Here is a 24,440-nt window from a genome sequence, read left to right as displayed (position 1 = left end):
AAAGATCGTAGAAGCTTTTGATTGTAAACTCTTCATTATCACAAAAAAATAAGTGATTTTTTTACATTAACCCTATACAGGAGGCATAGAGAAAAATAATTTACCCCGGGACTTGTGTCATATTTGGGAATGCTGTGTTAGAGGTATTTTTAAGGAAAGGAAGGAGCGTAAGTTCTGATAATGTAAACGGTATGAGGGGTGGGTAGGAATCTAGGAATCAATGTGTCCAGGAGTGACGGACTTATAAATCTATGCCTCCCGCTGCAGCGCAAGGCGATGGGTGGAGAGATCATTGGACAGGTCAAAGGGTTCCCAAACCAACCTCTCCCGATCTGGCACGCCATACAGCTGGATTGCAGGCGTATCCTGAACACACTTTTACCGATGAACCAGGGAACCCCTGCTAAATAACCAAACGTAGCGAATCATTGGGGTGACCTATAGCAAAGGTGTTGGTTATCCAATAAATAGTTTTCGGGGCGGCGGCGGTAGCCTAAAATTGCCTTCCAAATTGAAATTATAAAACTTAAATCATACCATAACTTTTTACTTTAACATGACACACAAACATTATTATTTGCCTACAATATTTTGTTATTTGCCTAAGATTGCGATCATTTTACTTACGATCATCTTGTATACGGTCATTTTGTTTACGATCGTTGTGCTTTTTGTTTGATTTTATGGATTCTTTCGTAATCTTCTACCTAGGTAGGGCTTATAACAATTCCCTTTCATGTGTCTAACTAACTAGTACTGCGGCTAATTTGGCCTTTTTACTATTACCATCTGATGGTTGTATTTACTTGACTGATTTTACGTTACATTAATGTTTTTTATGAAGAAAAATTCTTAACTGGATGAAAAACCTCATACAAACCACGGGGAAAAGAAAAACAATTAGTTCAGAACTTTTAACTCAATTTTGTCATTAAGATTTACTGGATGTAAATATTTGATTTTTTCATCGTCGGGCTGCATCTTTTTCGCTTTGATGGTCCTGCTGCACCTCGATCGTTATTACTTATTACCTTATCCAAAATCGTGGGGTCATTAAGAAAGCGATAAGCCTCTCAAATGTCATATTATCCGCACGTGGTCATTATGTCTGAAGCAGTGCCGTTCCGGAAAGACATCAAATTCGTAGCAACCGGGCACAATTACTTGTTAGTCGAAAGACCTCTCTTGAAAAAAAAATTGAAGAAAAATATCTTGCTAAAAGACTGCAAACAAATATTAGAATATGACTAAGGCCGTCCTTTTCTGAAAAATGTAAAAATTATAATATCGGTTGTGGCCATCTCTGAGCCCGCTTCTTTTTCTATAGATTTAAAAAATATATATTTTTCAAAAAAAGTTTCATTTGCAATATTCGAAGAATTGGTTTGGTGGATACCTATTATATATTTTTAAAATAAAAACCTTCTGTTGGCACTGTATTATGCAGTAAAATATGTATCATGTAAAAGCCTAACATGGCGTTTAAATTAATAAATAAATACAAAAATAAATATATTTCTCAGAAAAAAAATTATTTGCTTTTTTCTAAATTTTAACCAATTTGTAGAGAATTCAGACTATTCACATTGATCTACCTATTTTATTTAGATTTAAGATGAGATACAGAAACCGAAATAAATGGTTCCATTTTTTTACCTCTACTTCGTAAAATTTGACCTCCAATGCTCCTAACCCTCTAACGCCGAACGACGAATGATGAATCGGAGAGTAATATGAATAACGAGCCATGAATCCTAGAGTAATATTATTTAATTACTTCTTTACTTATGGCTTATAGGCTCATGTAACATAAGCTGGAAATATAATCTAAAAATAATTATGTTTAACCCTGCCTAGATATAATTAATAATTGCTTTCATCGTACAAAGTTTGTGTGAAGATTGAGAGAGAGCGTGCGAATTAATGAGGAATTTCGGCGTTTATGTATATTTTCTGAAAATATTACAGTATAACTAGTCGAGAATCGCGAACGGGGCCAAACCTACACTGGCGTAATTGGAGCAGTCCGCTCCGGGCGCCGAAATGCAATCCACTCAAGCCGCCAAGGCGCTGATAATACCTTACCTAACACATCACTCTTAAGAGGAAGCTACAAGCCAAAAATGTGTATATTCTTGGTATACCTTATATTGTAGGAAATAGACATTAAAATCGCTTGACAAACGGAGTCTAGAAACGTTCGATTTCAAGAACAAAACTGGTTTTTATTTATTTTGTAAATAATTTTATAAAAAAGCAAACAAGTTAATCAAGTCAAACTGTCACGGATAATATTAGCTTTAATACTGTGTTTTTTTTAAGTAGTTTCCTTTAAGCGTTCATACATTTCTATTGAAAAAATTTTTTTTTAGTATTTTACATTTTTTTTTATTGAGTAATTTATATTTTTATTTGTATTCTACTCAAGCGAAACGATAGGAAAACCTTCAATTTATCTAAAGCATATTTTTTGGTATTCATAACCAATTCGTTATAAAGATATAATCAAAATAGTGATTTAGCATTAAGCTTCGCCTTAAGATAATTTTTCAAAATCGGCACTACACAAAAATACAAATCAACAAAAATACTTAGAGGACTACTGGTTTTGACAAGGAGCGCCGAAATTTTACTTGCGCCGGGCGCCGTTTGATTGTGCTCCGGCCCTGATCGCGAATGCAAATACATGTTTTTACCTCACTATGAGACGTTTGTATTTATTTCTATTTAGAAATGAAGGTATTTTCCTCACCAGTCCAGAGTATGAGACCATCTGCTCCCCCACGATGCTATTGTGACTGGATACAAGGATGAGGTTGTCTGTGGCGGCCGCCAGGTGCTGCGGGGGGCAAGCCGGGGACTGGCGCCACCACGGCGGCGAGGGGGGCCCGTGCAGGATCCACGCGTAGTCAGGTCCGAACATTCCCAGCGAGTACGCCTGAATTATTAACTATTTTTTATTGATGGGGCACAATTGGGGCCTAAAAGACTCTGAATTCTGCGAATGTCGATAAATAATACAATCTAGATACAGTATACAAAATGTCCTACATTGGTTTCCCGGAGACACAGCTGTATTAAATTTTAATAATGCCAAAATTTTAAAACAATTTTTTTTATTTTTAATATTAATTATCTTTGATACAAGTACATTATAAAAAGACATTTAACATGTAACACAGCAAGTCACTTGAAGGTAAACGTAACGAACGTCATAATCTACGATTTAATAGTTAGGGCTTAATTTAATTATTTATTTTGCTCCCGTACATACGCATTATGAATACGAATACATATCTTTTTCCTTCAAAAAATTAAATTTTTTCAAGAAAGAAGTAAATACAACATTCAATGCAATATTCTATTTATATGCCTTTCTTTAAAAACATGTGTTTTTACACGGACGAAACTATTTTTCCTATTCACATTCATATTGAGTATGTATGGGTGCTAAAAAATCATTCGTATCAATATTAAAAGCATAAATTGCTAAAAGTGCATATTCATAAAATAATTAATTTAACGCCATCTATGATCGCGTAGATAATAACGCACGTTACATTTACCCTTAATAAGATTTTTCATATCAATCATCTTGCACTAGTAATATTATAGATTTTAATATTATCTTTGCAATACATAAGATGTATTGGGAAGGTAATATAATAAATATTTGAAAAAGACTGAAACAAATTATCATAAAAACATAGGACTTTCCAAAGAGATTTGAGATAAATCATCTGTGGTACTAGTAATAATATAAAAAGACGTTGAAAACGAAACGTAATAAGTATTTTAAGAAAACTTTGATATAAAAAAAATGAGTTGAACAAAGAAAGACTGTAAATCCTGTCACCCTTACGTGAAGGGCAAATCAAAACAGCGTATTTTCAAACAAGGCTTTTCCAGGTACCTCATTTTACTTAGCATATTTCAGCACTAAACTACTCAGGTGAGATGGTTTATTTATCCGAATTCTGATGTTTGCTGATTGATAAATACATATGTGGAAAGGTAACGAATTATTCTGCAATATTTACAAAGCACTAGAATAGTGGCATTGGTCAGTTTAGAGCACTTTTATAGGACGGTCACGATATTTTTAAAGATAATTTTTTTTGTTTTTTATTTTGTGCACAGTTGCAAATAGATATTTTATTAAAATTTGTCGTTAAAATATCTGATATAATTGACTTTATTATAAAATATGTAACTAGAAATGTCATCGATCATCAAAATTACAACCTTTCGATATTTATTTGAAAGCACATAATTTAGCAATTGATTTGAAGTATGTTTGAGATTGATTTGGCTGGGCAACATCAAGCAAATGTATTGAAATATAAATTCTCACAAATTGTTTGTTGACTGGCAAATTATAAATTCTCATGTTTTGTGACCGACAATTTGGTTCAATAAATAATCAAAATAAATTCTGAGGATATTTATTTTAAATGTAGTATTTTGTTAAATAACTATTTTCCTAAGGGAATTTTAATGTGTTATTCACATCATTCCCACCATTAACACAACTCAGCATCTAAAAGTACCAACATTTTAAAGAAAAACCATTTTCCCAAAAGTGGTAAAATTTTATGCCGCGGCGGTTCTCGTTATACGTTAAGTGCTGCTGTTCTAGACTTAATAAAAATACGAGTTTTCAGACACTTTGTAGCTACTACCGATGGTTTGTATTACATTACATTATTTTTAAGGTACAATTTTAAGAACAATCAGTTTCTTACCTCGCAAAATATTTTTGGTGCCATCTCATGGGAAAAACTACCTATGATGATTCTTGTGTCCAATTCCTGAAATAATAATGAGAATAAAATAAAAATGAAAACAAAAAAGCTACGTTGAACCTTGGAAAACAAAACTAGCTGAAAGATTTTACGCCAAAGAAGACAAATACGGCAGTACCATACTGCTTATTGAATGTTTGCTCATACTTTCAAAGTGCATTCGCTCAGATTCTCATATCATATTTTGCTCGGAAACGTGTACTATGTTTGCTTTAGGTTTTGTCTTGAAAATATGTCAGGGTAGACAAATTTTCAAATATTTCAGATATTTAAATTCTTTTTTAAACTGACATGTTGGACGTTTGAGACATTGTAATGACAGGTAATTATAAAGTTATGGAAAAGTGTTTACTCTGAGAAGTTTCAGTTGTTCCTTAAAGTCAGTCTCAGCAAAGGTGATGGTGGCAGCACAGGTGATGTTGGCTTGCTCCAGTTCTGTGACAAGGTCATTTACAGCCAAGCTGTAGACCTCCTCGTTCTGTGACAGAGCTGTTACCGTGTCCCAACCGAAACGTCTGTAGAAGGAAATTATATTAAAAAATAAACAGGAATATGCACGACATGGGAATGTAACGATAGCGGCAATGGTGATTTTAACCTGCTCTTGCTCTTGTTTTATGACAAAGTTTGCTATATACCTACATCGTTCTTTTGATATTTATCATGGTGAAATCATGGTGTCTGCCGGAGGCCAGTTAAATACGCGGTTTAACTAAAGTAAATAATGGAAAAATCTCAGAAATGGTTATTTCAGCCGGTTTCAGCTTCATGATAAAGTCAGTCAGTCCTTGTTTTTTTTATTCTTTTTGCAGGTATCCGAGTCTAAACGTCAGCAGGAGATCAACTCAAATCAAGTACTTATTTCGACAAGTTTAAAAACATAAAAATATACCCAACATGACTACATACCTGTTGATTTGGAACTAATAATTCTAATTTCATGACATGGTCTTTCATAATCAGATTGAAGATTTATCTTTCTGTGACAGTGTTGTTTCGGCCTGCCCATTTGTAAAAAATAAAAACCATTTAATAGTTTTTAATATCACTTAAGCTGGTGTAGGTAGGTACATCATTGATTAGAAGTTTCATCTTTTATGTTTACTTAAAACCTTTTTAGCGTATATCACCTCTATTTTTGAAAAGATACCCTCCTGTTTAAAATGAGCACATATTTCTACAAGTGAGCGAAATAATAATTCCACGGGGTTTAATTTTGCATAAAAAGTTGTGCTCTTCACAGACAGCGCTAGTAAACAATAATTTAATTTAATAATTAACCGTCATTACCAAATACAGTCAGCGTCATTGCGGTCGGCAACCGAAACGAACCTCCAAATGACTGCACACCAAAGAGAAATTTCAATTAGACTGACGCAAATTAGGCTACTGAACAAAACTCTCGGTACTCTAATTAACACTATTCAAAGATGTTTTATTATTCTCGATCAGTTGTTTTACTGTTAGAAACGTGATGTTTAGCCACAAACGAAGCAAACTGTATTTGTAGCTCGTGTTTTAGTAATTGTGAAACTATGTTGCCAGAATTTCAAAGCTTTTGCCAGATTTTTTTCGGATTTTAGTTGGCTATTGTGAAGCAATTTGTTTGTTTTCCGGCATGAATGGAAAACCATTTGGTTGTTCGGTTTTTTTATAAAGAAGCATAAACTTCGTCACATTATCAAAAGAGTGAACTTAAATTACGTACGTTGGTCGTAGACTAAACGTTGGTGGTTCGAGGAAATTATTAGAACTGTTATGGAGTTTTAAAATATGTATAAGTAGTTAAACTCACCTGATAAATGCAATCCTGGCTGGGTTGTGCGAAGAGTCCGGCGCTACGGTTCGATAGAAGAGGGGGAACTCACTACGGTCGCTCAGCGCAGGAGACGTAGAACCAAAGGACACCTATTTTTAAAAACCGATTTTTTATTATTATTTTAATATCAGCAACTAAATTTTGTAATAATAATTTTGGAGGTGGGTATGAATACCGCCTCCCGATGAACCATTTATTGGATAGGAAAATGTTCACAAAATTTCCTGTAAAATGTGCTATTTTAAACCATTTTTGTTAAAAATCAGACGAATTTCACGCGTTTGTGAATTTAATGATATTTATTTTAATTCTTTGTAAAATCTAAGATAAATTACGAAATATAAGTAAATTAATTGGGTTTAGAGGACAGTTAACGGTTTATCTTTTTCGTATCAATATTTTGAGGAATGATTATTTTAATGAGCGCTGGCGAATTCAAAACCAAACGATCAACGCATTTTATCGAAAATATCTTGCCCTTACAGTGAAAAACGTCATGATGAAGCATAATCTAAATAAACATATACTCGTTCAATGCAAATAATTATACTTTATTATTCACCGTTCTAAAGTTGATCAGACTTTGACTTAACATTATCTTCTTTATGTACAATTTAGTCCACTTTTTTGTCATTGATATTCGTAATAAACAGACTTAAAATACATTCCCTAGAAAATGTAAGAAAAAATAAATTACGTAACTTTTTAATTCAAATTATTAATTCCAAAGCTAGAATTTTATGTACTCTTGTGAACTCCAGATCATTGACTCATCAACTTTAAAGTAACAAATCGAGCAACTATGTTAAATATAATATACTGCAACCATGATTCCAGCTCTAAAAACCACACACATGTACCTATTTTTCGCCGTCATATACATGGAAATAAATTAACCTAAATATCGACACATTTTATAAGTTCACTAGTGTTTAAGAGATACATGAATGATATGTTTATGTAGCATAATACGAGTTAGCTGTTTCATGTGAAAGATATTAGATCCACGCGCTGGTGAACAAATGTCATATTTGATATCCTTATTTAGGAATATGGTGTGTAAGTAGTATTATTATTTAGGAGCATCGCGTAGAAGCGATTGGTTATATTTTTCGTATTATTCACTCGTAAATTATGTATTATGAACCTATATTATTATTTTATATTATTTTTACGCCAGCTGCATTTTAAAATTGGTTTCTATTTTTCGTTCTCATTAATTCAACATTATATTTACCCCGTATTATATTATTTTTTTAATTCCAGTTGGTATTTTGTACAAAAAAAATCACATGTTATATTTACACAATTTTCATAAATAAACACAATAAGTTCATTTTTTGGTATAGTTTTTTTCGTCGGGGTATCTGGGTTATAGTTGAGGATTTTTTAATTTTTTATTTGTAAATCATTTAAGCCCCCGAATTTCCAATTTCTAGCGATTTATAACAAGTTTCTCGTTAACTCTTTAAAGTTAAAAAAACCTTTCTTTTAAGATAATATCCATATATTTATTTTGCCAAAACATTAATTATATTAAATTCCCTCGATAGAAAAAAATCGAAAATTAACACATGAAAACTATTAGAAAAAACGTTTTGTTCGGTTATTTAAATTTTTATAGGCATGAAAAATTCACCGTGTATCTTTAAATGCAACTTAAGCATTCGTCGAGATAATTTTGATCTATTTCAAAAGAGTCTTGTTTTATTAAATTTTTTCACCATTTTCACTTTATTATTATCGCTTTTTAATATAAGCGCGCTTAATCATTTTAATTTACAAATCATCTATGAACGCTTACTACGGGGCCTTAAATATTTCATTTGAGTAAGTGTGCGTTTCTCCATATTTTTGTCAGATAATTTAATCGTTTAATGACGAACGACGTTTATTGCAATTAGGTACGTATATATTCCTAGTACCTAATGCATAAATACATTTATAGGCATTACGAAAAAGATTTGAAAAAATAACGAGCCGGGAAAACTACTCGTTCTCTTGTTTTACTCGCATTGCTCGCTCTGCCGACCTAAAACATGAACTGGTGTTTTGTTCTTGTCCACCGAATTTTTGCTAGTATACAGCTTCACAGGGGATCATTACTGTACATGAGATATCATTAGGGTACATGGAGGATGATTAGCCCATAGGGCATTCCTTTCGTGAAATGTTTTTACACTTTTGAGAATGAGCTACCAAAATCGACAGTAAAGATAATATATTTTTAAAATTATTTTGTTGAAATGAATGTAGTATTTTTTTCATAAAAAAATATTATACTAAGAGATCGATGCTCTCTGCAGTGGACACTTATAAGACGAAACTCAATTTATTTGAGAACAGCATTAACGCATCCTAATTACGTATTTTGAAAACCCTTGAATATACAAAGGTAAAAATTGAATATTTTAATATCAAATATATGTAATATTGTCACCTTTGACTATTTATCGGAACTGAGGAAGCTACTCGTAGCATCACTTAACCCGTGGTAATTAACTTAGATAGTACACCCATATGTCCCATATTGATTGATGCGACAATATTTCAAGGGCCCCTACGTAATCTCAGAAATCTACAAAAAATGCATTTTGAATTCTTTTAACAATATGTACTTATAAAATACTCTTCTCAGCAATGTAACGTTAAAAAAATTCCAGGATTAAAAAAAACTAACATAATACCTAGCTATTTTATACTCCGTACGATATTGGTCATGTAGGTGTAAGAGATATGGATCAACAAGAAGTAATAATCCTTTAATTCAGTACCGATTGATACAATATCGTTATATTTAGGGCTAGTAAAAAAATCGATATTGAAAATTGTTGCTTATCGCGAAACTCGAGGGGTTGAAAAACCTTGCAAAAAACGTAGACATTTTTTAAATTAGTGCCCAAATAAAAAAGTTATAGAATTTTTTATCTTTACATGGTTTACAAATCGTTTGTAACACATCTTTATAACTATTATTTCTTCTCACTCGGTCAGCTGTTCTATTTAAGATTTTAAATGTGAGGATAACCATTTTGTTATCGGAACACGTCCATTACTCGCGAAAATAAAGTTACGAGTATACTGGACACTTTTTATAAAATTTTATTTTTGTAAATAGAATTTCTGTGTTTAAGAACTTTATTAGGATTTTTTCTAAAAATCTCATGAATAACCTCCAAAGCTTCGCGGTATCAGCGTGGATTACAGTGTACCTATATTACTCTAGGCAAAGTATGACATGTGGTGTTAACCACTCGTTCAATTTTTGGCATACGAGTATTTTGGGAAGTTTGCAAAAACGTTTGAGCGATCGATTGTCATATTGTGCCAAATTTATAGAACCTAATAATATGGGATACGCAGCAAAATCTAGATGGATTCATTGGCTTTAAACTGCAGTAAGAAGTTTATATATTTCCATATAAAACAAAATATATTGCAGAAATGATATTAATTAAATAATATGGTAAATATGTACATCCATAGATACAACCAATCTCTCGAGTGTATATTTTGAATGGAAGGAAGTGTGTATCAACAGACTTCATATATATACATTATCAAACATGATTTTTCAGTTGTTTGTGCTGTCCACCTTTGCTTTGAATTTAAGTGGCATTCTCAAAATTGGAATCAGTTGTGTGAAGTATTCAGACAAGTTATATAGTACCAACCTATAATACAATTTTTTATTATTTAAAAAATTGGAAACTGCTAGTCAACATACCGATCTGTCTAAAGCTGTTATTTTGAATGGTTTGAGTTTGAAAATGAACTAATTCTTATGTATGTGGCGTTTTTTTAATCTACCGTAGTTCCGTCAGTTGACATTATTTCGAAAGACTTGAAACGACCAAAATGCGCGCGTAGTTTGGCGTACAGTAATGTGTTACGTCTTGGGTTACGTCTTTGATTTTGATACCAGTAGAAGCGGAAAATAATAAGTACGAATTTAAAACATTTGCAGTGATGTTAATATAAAAATATGGAATTGACAACCCGGAAAAAACTTCATGAAATAACAGTATGTTTGAAATGTTGTAATTCTGAAAGTGTCAGTGTTGTCGTTGTTAAATTATTTTAAAAACAAAATAAAATTAAGTGTCTTTACGGGCAAGAACATTTATTAAAAAAAAGTCGCAATTAAAACATTCTAATAAATAAATAAGTGAGTAACTGGGAACGGATTTCCGCGCGATCACCAGTCTACTTTTATGGACTTAACCCTTCAATACTTTCACCACTTTTGTTCATTTCGCAATGTTTTGTGTGTATTTGAATTGCAAATATACAAAAATTTTATTTCTTAATTTTCCATGTAAACTAATACTGTTTTAGAAATAAGATAAAATTATATTTTCGGTGTATGCATTTAAAATAAACAGTACTAGGTATATCAAAATAATAAAATTTTAATATCAAACTTGAAAAATGTTGTCAAAAACGTTATATATTTATATTTAAAAAAAGAGAAACCTCGATATTTCAAAGATATGTTCGTTTTGTTTGAGAAATTTGTCAGAAAATTGCAACTTCGCTTTTATCTCGTCCATACGATAAACAATAAGAAATATTTTTTAAGGTTAAACCGATTGTTACGATAGCGGCGCGAATGTGAAGTATTTATTCACTAACTATTTTTAGTTTTTTTTTGAAGTGAAACTTCTTTAGGCGCGTAATGAATTTTCGGGGACGGAGTAAAACCGAGTCACGATCGAAACGAAAATGCGGGTACCCCCACCACCGATTAAAGTTCATTTGATCTAGTCAAAGTTTTGAAGTAACATATAAATGCTTCTTAGCTCATCCCGACAACTGGCGTTGGTGGTGTAATGGTCAGCATAGTTGCCTTCCAAGCAGTTGATCCGAGTTCGATTCTCGGCCATCGCACATTATTTTTTTGTTTTTAACGCCTTTTTCATTCAATATCTTATTTTTTAGTAGGTCAGAACATTTTTTAAAAGAAAATAATATTGCAAAATAATAAAAACACTTATCTCACTGTGATAAAACATTACTCCGCTAGAGCGCGCTTTGCGTTATTGTGTTGGATTAAAATTATTATCTAATCCGTATATTATGATAATTGTATTACATTTATTTAATTAATTTATTTATTTTGATAATATGTAATAATTTTCAAAGTTTTGAAGTAACATATAAATGCTTCTTAGCTCATCCCGACAACTGGCGTTGGTGGTGTAATGGTCAGCATAGTTGCCTTCCAAGCAGTTGATCCGAGTTCGATTCTCGGCCATCGCACATTATTTTTTTGTTTTTAACGCCTTTTTCATTCAATATCTTATTTTTTAGTAGGTCAGAACATTTTTTAAAAGAAAATAATATTGCAAAATAATAAAAACACTTATCTCACTGTGATAAAACATTACTCCGCTAGAGCGCGCTTTGCGTTATTGTGTTGGATTAAAATTATTATCTAATCCGTATATTATGATAATTGTATTACATTTATTTAATTAATTTATTTATTTTGATAATATGTAATAATTTACAGAAAAAAAAATTAAAACTATCTCCCTCTGATAAAATATCCGTTCGCTAGAGCGCACTACGCGATCTTGTGTGGGATTCTATTTCTGTACATTGTACATTATTTTTAAAAATATATTATATTGAAGTGAAACTTCTTTAGGCGCGTAATTCGGGGACGGAGTAAAACCGAGTCAGGATCGACACGAAAATGCGGGTACCCCCACCACCGCTCACCGTTCACTGTCCCTCTCTCACCATATGCGCTTGTTGAGGTGGGGGAGCCGCTCACGAACGTTCTCTCTCTTCTCTTCTTTCCTCTCTCTCAGACACCAGCGAACTGCGCCACGCCAAGCATCAGCTGCTTGGTTAGTATACTGCGTCGTGAGTGTAATACGAGTGAAATACGTAATTGATTGTGGTTCATACGGTTTAACAAAAGAAGTTTCACTTCTGTCTTGCGTAGGCTTGACACACCCACTTTTTTTTTTTAATTTAATATAAATTAAATTTAATAATATAATTATTAAGTTCTGTAAGTATTTTTTGGATTTTGTTATTGTTACAGCTGTATAGGCTTTCAAGACTATTTTCAAACTGTCTAAAAGTTTGTCTGACAGTTTGAAAATGACCTTGAGATCCGAAACAGCTGTAACAATAACCAAAACCAAAAAATACTCTGATTTGAATTAAATTTAAAAAAAAGTTAAATGGAGTTCTACGAATTAAACACAAAAAATATTTTCAGGATATCATTAATGGATTCCAGTATAAATATTTTAGGCAAGCTGGAAAGAATTATTATTTCTCTTTCTAAAATAAAAAAAAAAATAAGTAGGTATTTCCGCTAGAAAAAGATATGAAAATAATTTTACAGAATATGTACGCCCGGTCATATACAAGATGCGATTATTGTGGTCCGGGGCAACTGAGTAGATATAGAACATACCCATTCAATATTATAAAATATATATGTCGTAAATCGAGTTTCAGAACACCTTTAAAAGGAGGTTGTAAGCTTTATTCAAGCGTATCCAGATGTAGATATTTTTCGATTGGTTTGTAATGCGAGCTTTGAATACTACTACTTGTGTCCCATTTTCTCTGATCCGCTTTGAAGCTGATTGGATCCGGAATAAATTCTTTCCCTTTACTATTGAAAACCTCCGCAAAACTCACATGTACGTCTGTAGGCACAATATTACGAACGTATTCAAGAACACATTCCCTCAGGTAGCTCCATAAATCGATGAGGCTAAAATATTGTGAAAGGCGATATTTTACAAATTGAAAAACAAATGTAAACAGGTCTTGTTCGTTTTAGTTATGTATACTTTGATGGGAGGTGATGTTATTCAGTTCACGATTTGTATTTATCAAAACTACTTAGTCACTGTGTAATATTTACCAAGGTACCACCGATAGAGTATTTACTATCTTGTTAAAGAGATGATATTAATTTTAAGGTCACTCAAATGATTTCTAGGTAAAAGGAAGGGATTTAGTAATAAGTAATGGTTGTCACAAACATCTTTCCAGACGAATTTAATAAAATTACTTTTAATAAATAATTTGCAAAGTAAAATTAGAATTGATTCATTTAGATAGCAATATTTTCTTACGTTTCTAATATCAATTTATTGTTAGAAATAAATTGTATTGAACCTACTTGTCAAAATCTACGATCCATAAGTTATCGATTATTAGGTGGATCAATCAACGGATTAGTAGAAAAATATTTAATTATGCAAAATTTCGTCAAATTTGTGCATTTTGGACGTCAACAGTTTTGTTCTGAAATCTATAGATTGCACCACTTTTTTCTGTAGCTAACACGTGGATCGAATTTTTAAGGCAGACATTAGAGTAATACTTACTATCAGACAGATGGCAGCACTTCTGATTGTAGTTAGGATGTAGAGCGGTTCACACGGCGGCCATCGAAAGCATAATTCTTGTATGGCAGACATTAGGTTTAAAACTCAAATCTGCTTTTTTTAATGCTGGGATAATAATTAACAATCATTCTATAAATTAGGCTGTACATATATTTGGATTGGTAGCTTTAATAGGGACAGCTGTCGCCTGATTCAACCGTCAGGTAGGTATTAGGAACACGCCACCTGTGGGTATTATTTATTGGGGAAAGCAAGAAATGCTCAGAGTTTTTTCCATCAATCAATCATTGTCTATGAAGTTGGGGATTTTCCAGAATGTTTGACAGTAAAGTATATTAGTGACGTATAGTTTTACTAACGGGGGGTATAAAGAATGTATTTTCACCAACAAATCTCGAGAAGTTTTTCGAAAATCGGGTGGAAATTACTGAACACATTTTAATACAGTTTACTAAACTAATTTACAAGTAATAACAAGTAAGTTTCAAGGAAACAGTGCTTCGTTAAAAATATTTGTGACACAAGTTAGTGTAAAATAATGTTTTAATTCCAAAGTGAGGGTATCGATTAAATGAATACTCCTTGAATTTTTCCAGTTGTTAAATTTTTGAAAATGGTTTTCAAGTACAAAAAAATTAATAAAACACTTGTGATGAATCCTTATATTTAGTTTAATCGGGAAGCATGGCAACCTTAATTATTTATGCTGTTTATGCGGAGAACGCAATTGGATAGCTAACATTACAAAAACTGCAAGTCAAGAGCTCAGCTGGGAGGCTATTCAAAATACAGATCTTGCTCCATCAGATCATCATAATATCTAAGTCATTAATTCACCAGTATTATTCAAGTGTGTATAATAAAAACAGTATATGATTTTCATTAGCTCAGCACGTATCTATTAGTGACTAGATCTGAATAGTCAGGTCCTTCCAAACCGTTATAACTTTCACTAAATGCGGATTCCATTGTTCCATAGGCTTGGGACTTTAGAAATTTTTAACTGTAATTTATTTTTAACCTTTCCGTTGCCAAGAGGGGTAGGGATAATGTTTTTTGCGGAACCATACCATAAGTTTTTCCGCCAGTAAACGCGCACAGTGACTGCCTCGTGGGTGATGAGCGTCATCCCACTCGCTCGCCCTATTACTCAAACTGCGTGAGGGGGTAAGGTGATTTGTCAATCAACCCCAGTCGTTTGCCGGAGAAAACCACTTCGTTGATGAATGCAGTCGTTTATTATAAAATAAACTGTATTGTGATTTATGATCATTATTTCACGAAAAAACACCCTTGAGGTGACTTTTCACAAAAACGGCGCTATACAAATCATCGAAATATTATTGAGTATGTAAGCCATAAGAATTATTAAGAATAAAATTTATAAAACAATGACATAAAGATGGTTTAGTTCGTTCCAAGTTGGCCTTTCCATATTGGTTTGTTTGCATGAAATCAGAAAGCTTCCGAATTCATCTTCCGCTTTGTAGTTAGTTCGATACATAAATATTCACATCAAATCTTCATGAACATAAAAAAATATGCCTTGAATGTTACCTGCACGATATTCCAGTACGGCACGACCTTGGCCAGGCTTTCTGTGACCTCGGAGCAGGCAGACCCCAGCAGCATGACCATCCTGGTGGAGGTCTGCGTGTAGAGGGCGTGGAAGAACCGGTCCACCCCCACCCCTGGGTCGCACTGGAACAATGGTCATTTACTGTAATTATTTTATTTTATCATATTACCTACAAACTTTTGCATAGTTGACGTTACCTACCACTTTCCCAGGCCGTTTTAAAAACCTGATGGGCCCATCTATCGGTTGGATCTCACATAAATACTCTAGTGTTATTTTTAAAAGCAAACTACTAATAAATGATTCTTTAACCTCCCGACTATCCCTACACAGCACAACATACAATCAAATATACCAAATACAAGGTTCTCATCCAAGGTTGTTTGTTCTTGCTCTTGAGGCTAGTGGAAAGATAAAATTCAAACACGTTCCCATGGCAGCGTTCGACACAAGAACGGGAGAAGCTTTAGGCAAGCTACGGCAGTCCCGACGAGAGATAGTGAGCATGTGGGACGGGAAGGAGGTCCTTCGAACCCTTCACACCGTTCCAGGCAGCACAGTGGCACGTGACGTGTCTTGACACCCGTGAAGACGGTAGGATAGTGGAGAAGAGACTTCTGAAGAACCCTCGGGACTAAGTAACTCACTCTAACCGACAGGACCACATGATAACTGAAAATAAGGGTCGAACACAACCTTCCCTTTCACTGATACCGCTACGTCAGGGTTGGCGCAGTGGACAGTGCATGAAACTAAGCGCTTACAAAATACAGAAAATAAAGGCCCACCTGAGCCAGGCATGGAAAAGAAGCTATTCCACTCCTTATAGGAATTGTGTAACAGTATAGACGAAGAGGTCATTCAATTCTATCCAGTAAGATAAATCATTCGAAAATATTAAAAAGATACCATTTCCATTACATACATAAAAGAAAAATAAATAAAAGAAAAGAAGTTCACAAACTTTAACCCTATTTTATACTATAAGGGCGATAAGTACATAAATGAAAACAATTATAAATTACCTTTCCTGTGTAATTCCGTCTACTAAATATTTATCGTCAATGAAGACCCAACAGCAAGCAATTTCATGGGGTTATTGTAATGAGCAACATTTTTATGTACGTGCCCATATTATACTTCTGTATAATATTAATATCGGAGCTCTACAACAGTAAAGGTGGAGATCAATAGAATTCAATAGTTCATCGGTAATACTAATTAAATTGTGTGGTATTACATATAGTGCAGCAGAAGACAATCGCATGTTTTTTTTCCAAATCAATGGTACCTACATATATTCCATAATCCATAGCCAAATAATACCTCACACCTCAATAAAAAAAAATCCTTCTGGAATATTTTTTACTCTAAAGGAACCAAGCCCTGAGCCTTCCAATCTATTGTCATTATTCTTAATCGCAACTTCATAGTACTAAAATATTCGGACATCACCCCTGATGACCCCCGTCTAGCGTAATCAAATTGTTAACATAACAATATCCGATCGATAGGCTTGTCTTCCGACGATTCTATATCGGCATCCCTAGCACGGTTGCGCTGTCGATAACCAAACCAGAATTGACACGAAATAAATAATAAATCGTTATAAGATGGCAACACTGGCGCATTTGTCAAAATGTCAAACGGCTACGTAAAAATAAAAAAAATATTAATAAATTGACTATGTCGAATTGATATAATAACTTTAATATACAATGGCAATCCGCATATACTTTTTACATGAAAAAAAAAGTTAATTAGTTAATGAGGTCTTTAGTCACAATTAACAGTTTTTGTTACTTCAAGCTGGAACGTAATCTATTGATAACATCTTAGATGAATTAGTTAAGCCTCTCGATAGCATGTACGATTTCTTTCAATTCAAAGGGCTTTGTTAGTTCACCTTCCATGATTAACGAGCAGTAATTTGCATAACGAATGACATTATTTAAATAGTTGTGTATATTCACAGTTAACCGAAGTCTATCCGACACCTTAGAGGTCGGGCTAAAAGCGGCGGCTTTTGTCTACCGGCTGTCATAAATATCAATAACTGACCATAGTTGACGGACTTAGTCAATATAGTATTGATACGTGGTTTTATCGATCGACCGTGCTAGATACCCAGGTCATCACTGTATTGATCCCCTTAAACCGCGCAAGATCTTTCAAACATATTTGTACCAATAATGTACAGGGCACATACACCAATTACCTAGATAATGTCTACTTGGGGGGAAACATAAGAAATTTAGTGTGGATGTGAAGATCCCCCAACGGTACCAAGTTGGAACGTATTACGGTAGTTATAAGTACTACGGTGCCTATACGTACTACGCTACTTCTACGTTTATTTGAGGAATGGATTCACCCCGGGGGGAACAGTTGGCGACTAATATCTCAAAGGCCCTTTCGTTTGATACCGCTATCAGAATATCTCTGGAACTCTTTTCACCAAGGATATTTTTTCCTTTTACCTAGATTTAAAAACTGAAAGAAAAGGTCACCGCATTTTTATCGTTTTCAACACCTTTGTAATCATGTTAGACCTGTTCTGAAACAAGTTTGCTGTGTAAAGTCTGCCCTAGAACATTATTAATCGGAAAGAAGATTGACAATTTTATCATGAAAATACTGTTTAGGATGCGCAGAGAATTTTAAACTAAAACATTTTTCGCTTTTCTTTTGTTATATATATAAAATCGTTTCTTAGCATTGTAGAAGGCAAACTTTACTCTCTAACTTCACCAGAGATTCAACACGCTCTTTATTATAAATATTGCGTAACCTTATCATGACATCTTTTCTTACTTTTAAAAAATTAAACTGATGTATCATTGTTTCATAGCTCATGATGAAAATATATTTGAATGCAATAACCTATAATATCTAACCTAGACCTTCAAGACAAAAGCAATTAGCTATTTTTACGAAGCGAAAGTTCGAATGTTTCTGCTGATTTACTTGTGAAGAGTAATGACTAACAGCAAGTAAATACATAATGTACTACAGTAAACTTTACTTAAAAAGTACTTTTGTAAAAATATTATGCAAGTAAAACGACAAATAATAGCCGCAGCTTTTTTAAAGTGTTTTTTTGCTTCTGCATCTGCGTTTTCCGAGAAAATATAAAAAGCAGAATCGTGTCCTGTGTTACACAAAGCTTTAAACATTTTCAGGTGAGATTAAAGCGTGTTTTTCGACAGAGTCTCGGTTTAGTTCACAAAGGCGATTTATTTAAATTCTCGTAGAAAATCCATCTCACTTCTCAGCCAACTCTCCCAGTAGATTATTCAGAATAATTTCTTTGAAATGGTTAATTTTTCAACTGGAATTCATTATTTATTAAATCTCAAGCAGTTAGCAATCACCTTTTGAGGGGTTAAGGAATAAATTGCCTGTCATAACTCCTGTCTTGTGAACAAATGGTCTCCTAGATTAACAATATAAAATAATATCATCCTTACGTGATGATTTTATTAAGCAAACTTTGGAAGGAATAATTCTGGGTGTCACCAGAGGCGGGTAAACTCGTTGAGTTATCCAGGTATTTGTATTGAGCCGAAAAGTGAGCTTCGTGTCTCAACATTAATATGTCATCGGCTTCACAAAGGGGATGATTACATAATTCAGCAAACAGACAACTGATGAAAAGTCGGGCTCTTGAATTGGGTTCGGGCTGATTCATTAGTATTTCAAGCCCTCAGCGGAAGAACAAAAGGAAATATATTGGATGACATCAAGGGAACCTGTTTCGATTATACATTATTTGAATTAAGTCACTAGAGATCCTGTTGCCAATTATTATGTTGACATTTTGTTAAGCTTCGGCGAGGGATAATTACACGAAGATTAATCTTTCAAATTTATTGTGGCTTAAAAAAGACTGACACAATTTCATTAGTAGAAGTTAACCTTTTGGAATTGTAGAGAATTGGCCTCCGTGGTCGAGGGGTAGGTTCTTAACTAGCAAGCCGAAGGTCGCGGGTTCGAATCCCGCCCTGGTATAAGACCACTATTCGGAATTGAAACGTTACTTGAAATTGCATCAGCCGTGTTTGGTAACTAGATCTGAATAGTCAGTTAGTCCTTGTCATGTCTGATGAGTATGGACCCTTGTCAATTACCAGGGCTATGATGGGGCTAAGGCAAGGAGGGCAGAATGTGTGAAAGCATTGAAGAACCTCGATTATGTTGTCCTGTCTGAGGGTGTCTGGAGAGTTCGCCAGGGGTGAGCAAGACGACAGGTCCCCGCGAAATCTGAATGAGTTAGCTCCAGGCAGAGATTCGTGGGAAGGAGTGCGCGAGGCCATCCTCAATTAACCAGCATCCATTGAACGTTTGGCAGGCTACGCGGAGACAATGAGGATTCATCTTTGTGTCACCCCGACAGCATGCTTGGTAATCCAGTGTAGTCTCCAAGGAATTCTACTTCAAAAACACTCACAAATAAAACTATTTTATAATCGAAATAACTGATTGTATATTTCAATCTCACCGAAGAACAACACTCGAACAAAGAACAGAGTCAAAAATTTTGTTTTATGTTTGGTTAGTTTACACGGAAAGTCTGTATCCTTCATTCTCCGAAGGATCGGTTGATGGTATCCGCGTGCTCTTTTTCATTTTTTGATATAAATTTGTCTGGAAAAACGCAACGTACACCCTCAATCGCCCCAATGGCGCGTTTGGAACTCGTCTCAACTAGTCTACGTTTTAATTAATAAAATAGTTCCAATAGTTAGCCAATCTCAGCGCCGCGGAATCGTCCTCCAAAAGAACCGCGCGTCCGTTCGTTTTCCTCCGTATTGTCACCGGTCCTTTTTTACCCGCGTTATCTCGCCCGCTCCGTACAACCGATCGCAGGGACCCGAAAATTTTTCAATAAAACAATAATCGGGCACTACTTTGGAAATTTAAATTTGCATAATTTTTTAATGTTACATCCTCGACCTTCCTCTTTATTTCTCTGTCCTTCCCCTCCCCACTACCCGTCAGGCTCACTACATACCTCAGTTGGGGATGACATAGTCTCGCTGACTTCAGACGGTTGGGAGCAGTTGGGACTCTTGTGCAGTATTCACATAAAAAAATAGAAAAAAATAAAAATTATTGGCGAGCAATAACTCATGCTCTCCAAATTGCACGTGCACACTCTTTTATACATTTTAAAGAAAAAAATATCTTTAAAGAAATAAGTCTTGGTTATTAAAAGAAAAAAAATTGGCTCTATTTTTTATATTTATTTTTATTAATCTTATTTATCCTTACATTTATATCCCTTGCGAAACAAACGCATTTGATTTTATAATGCTTTTCATAGTATACTTCGCAAAATGAGATAATTTCTACTCAATGGTAGTATAATTTTAAAAAAATGTTCTGTAATACTAACTTAATAGGTAATAAACACAAAACTACTGAATAACTGGATAACATCGACCAAGAAAAAAAATACCACCAAATTGCGATAAACGGTTCGCAAAATTATTAATAAGCCTCATAACGTTACTTACCGTTACCGTTCATTGGAAAAATGGAGTATTATTATTTTCTGTGTCTACCATATTTCCGACGTAAAGTTGGTTTTATCCCGTGCTGAGGATATGTACATTAAATGTTAGAACCTTCCATTTCGAGAAAATTAGTATTTACATCCTTGCTCTGCAGAACACGGAACAATACTTTCCACCACTGACAAATTCCAGACTAGAAGTCTAATTGAGCCCGCGAGACAACAATTATTCTAAATAAATAAATGAGACAACTGGGTAGCGAAAAAAAATCATTTACGCTATTTTTTGCAAACTAGAATCTGGAAGTAACATCATTTTTCTGCAATATTAAGTCATACAAAGTAGCGTAGTGTAAAAAATCCAATTTTTACGGGATGCTAATAATAAAATGCTAGAAAGTTTTTTCCAAGACCACATGAATGTTTAAATCATTCAAATATTAGATATCACTGGGGTGCCATCACGTGCAAGCAATATTTTTTTGCAGTTTAATGACTTTTTTCCAGTAGATAGAGTTTTTGATTGATACACGGATGCTTAAAAACTATTTTCAAAAAACCCACTAGTCCATAGAAAAATGGATTTTAAAATAAAGATTTGTTAATTCTACGTGTAATCATATAACTTATATGAATAATAATATATATTTATGAGATTAAAAGAATTTGGCATTCTCATACTATAAAAATATTACCATTTGATATTTCGGCTACTGGCATTATACCTAGCTCTCTCATTCAAAATTTAGGCGTATTAGATCTGTCAAAAAATTTATATAAAAAAATGCAAAAATCAGTCATTTTAAATACATGTAAGTTTACGAAAGATTTTATAAATATTTATACTGAGGGATCAGTAGGATTTATAGGTCCAATTAAAAGTTCTACCGAGCCGAACCCTCTGATATGAAAATATCTCGAGTCGGTGAATTATTTTTCCATTTGATCACATGTGAGTTGACGTATCCTGGTATTTATTATGCTTATGGAATGGTATAGTTTTTCCTGTGGGGAAGATTTAACCCGGACATAAAGTCGGAAAACATATTTAATAAGATATTAGCGTTCCTTATATTTATTATGCTTATATAATGCACTTGCATTATGTGGATTGACTAGATGATCATTATTGGAAAAGTGTGTGGAATGGTTTAGTTTTTCCTGTGGGGAAGATTTAACCCGGACATAAAGTCGGAAAACATATTAAATGAGAAATTAGCGTCTAGATACATGTTAAGAGTGCGTAGCGGACACTTGTTTATATATTACATAAGTAACTAAAATTAACAATAGAAAAAAATTAATTTGAACAGTAGGTAATATAGTTGAGGTTTTTCATAACCCGTACAGAATATATATAATATTTTTTATTAATAATAAAATATAAATTTATTTTATAATTATGATAAAATGAATAGATACATCTTTATTTTTTTTATTTTTATTTATTTTTTTATTTTTTTTTATTACAAGATAATACATTACAAAATGATAACAAAGTGATAATGTATTATTCCCAATGAGTTTATAAAACTCATTTCGGGAAAGACAACATTAGAAAGGACAAGGCAAATAAATAAAATACATTGAAATAAATAAACGCAGATGTTATTATGGAGTACCAGAGAAAGGAATAAAAAAAATAAATAAAAAATCCAATCTTGTTGGTTTTATTTCATCGACCTTACTCTCACACAATAACGGATATGAAATACTTAAGCAGGGGATAGTGGAAATCCCTTTTATATATTCTACGTCTGAATGTAAACTTTTGTTGCAATATTTTTAGTTCTATTTGGTCTCGTTGGTGCAAATTTACCCCACTCTGAAGTCTAGTTTTCCCCATACTAAACGAGTTCCTTGCTCTTGTGAGTTACATTATTTTCCCAAACTACATTGTAAATTAAGCTGACTTAAACGAGATAAAATAAATTGAAGCCAAAATCTGTCTCTATTTGCTTGTTTTATTCGTAGAAATAATAAAACACGGAAAAAAAACCATTGTTTTTTTTTCTAGCAGATTGCATTTACTTAGTAATTTTACCGCTACTACATTGTCGAATATCGTATTTAAATATATTATTTTCATAGAAATTAAGAAAAAGATAACATTGTTTTAAACCACTTCATTGAGTTATATAGGTCGACCGTTTTCAGTTGCACTCAACCTTCTTCAGGTCCAGTGGTCAAAGTGGTTTAAACAACCAACATTATTTTTGTAGGAAAGGCTTTGTTAGTGCTGTATTTCCCACTAGTACATATTGAATTATTTGGCGGGTTGGGAATAAGCCGACGTAGATTAGTGGTTCAGAGCAACTGACCGTCAATCAGAAGGTGAGGGTTTAATTCCTGTCGGTGGCATTTATTTTTATTCGGGAGATATTTCCAATTTGAATTCATATTAGTAATATGAATTCAAATGATGAATTCACACGAAGTATAGTAATTATTGCATGTAATAATGAAAAGAGGTTGTCGTGAAATTGTGAAAAAAAAGAATAAAGGTAACTTTACAAAATTAAAATCATAAGAGCAGGACCGGCCCTGAGCGAAACCGTCGCCTGGCGCGAGTTACATTTTGGCGCCACTTGTCAAAACCAGTAGAGATGTCTGGGTAGGTGATCGCTGTAATCAATAATATTCGGATAATTTGTATTTTTGTGTAGCGCCTTTTTATAGTTTTAATATTGTTTTGACGCAATGTAAACCAATAACAATAGTAACAATATCTACCAGTAAAAAACAAAGTTTTTTTTCAATGATACATCTAATTTCAATTTTCGACTTAATTCCACCTCTTGGACCAGCTAGTAGCCAATTTAAAATACTTGTTTTGGTTTGATTGAGGATTGAACCCCCCTCCCCAGGGACTGGCTCTTAATCTGCTGGAAACTTTAAATTATCTTTTAAAAATGAAAATTTAAAAATAAATTTTTGAGAACTTTCCTCAATAAATAAGCGAACACGACTAATGGCACCAACACCTAAGCCAAACACCAATTGGATAGAACCGAGATTTATTTCGTAAAATTAACTGCTGTAAGTTTTTAAATATAATGTCATTCAGAGAAATGCGTACGTTTCCACGTGTGTATGCGTAATTGACACCATAACTTAATATAATGCATTGTCATCGATCGTCTATATCTCTAGTTTTAGTTCAATCGGAGTCGGAGAGTGGATTATTTTTCACTTCATTCCATTTCATTAATTTATTCATCCAACCAAGAAAATAATATCAAAATTCAAGTAGATTAATTTAATAACAATAAAAGTACATTCGATGCTTTCAAAACAGTATGATCAATCATCACTTTGTTTGTAGATGAAG

General features: G+C 33.4%; 1 protein-coding gene across 1 annotated transcript in view; it reads right to left on the bottom strand.

Annotated features, from left to right (window-relative positions):
* GABA-B-R3 (gamma-aminobutyric acid type B receptor subunit 3) overlaps window positions 1-24,440 on the bottom strand; it is a 77,455-nt gene that overhangs the window by 36,968 nt on the left and 16,047 nt on the right. Inside the window, exons 3-7 of the mRNA XM_089635366.1 lie at window positions 15,570-15,713; window positions 6,601-6,713; window positions 5,158-5,320; window positions 4,746-4,811; window positions 2,753-2,938 (exon numbers count right to left, since the gene is read on the bottom strand). Of these exons, the coding sequence (XP_089491492.1) occupies window positions 2,753-2,938; window positions 4,746-4,811; window positions 5,158-5,320; window positions 6,601-6,713; window positions 15,570-15,713 (672 nt within the window). The remainder of the gene's footprint in view (window positions 1-2,752; window positions 2,939-4,745; window positions 4,812-5,157; window positions 5,321-6,600; window positions 6,714-15,569; window positions 15,714-24,440) is intronic.

This window comes from Hesperophylax consimilis, chromosome 9 (assembly GCF_061612785.1).
Source record: "Hesperophylax consimilis isolate HC1 chromosome 9, BYU_Hcon_1.0, whole genome shotgun sequence".
NCBI classification, from domain to species: Eukaryota; Metazoa; Arthropoda; class Insecta; order Trichoptera; family Limnephilidae; genus Hesperophylax; species Hesperophylax consimilis.
Note: the sequence above shows the minus strand (reverse complement) of the source record. Positions and strands in the feature narration are given on the sequence as shown.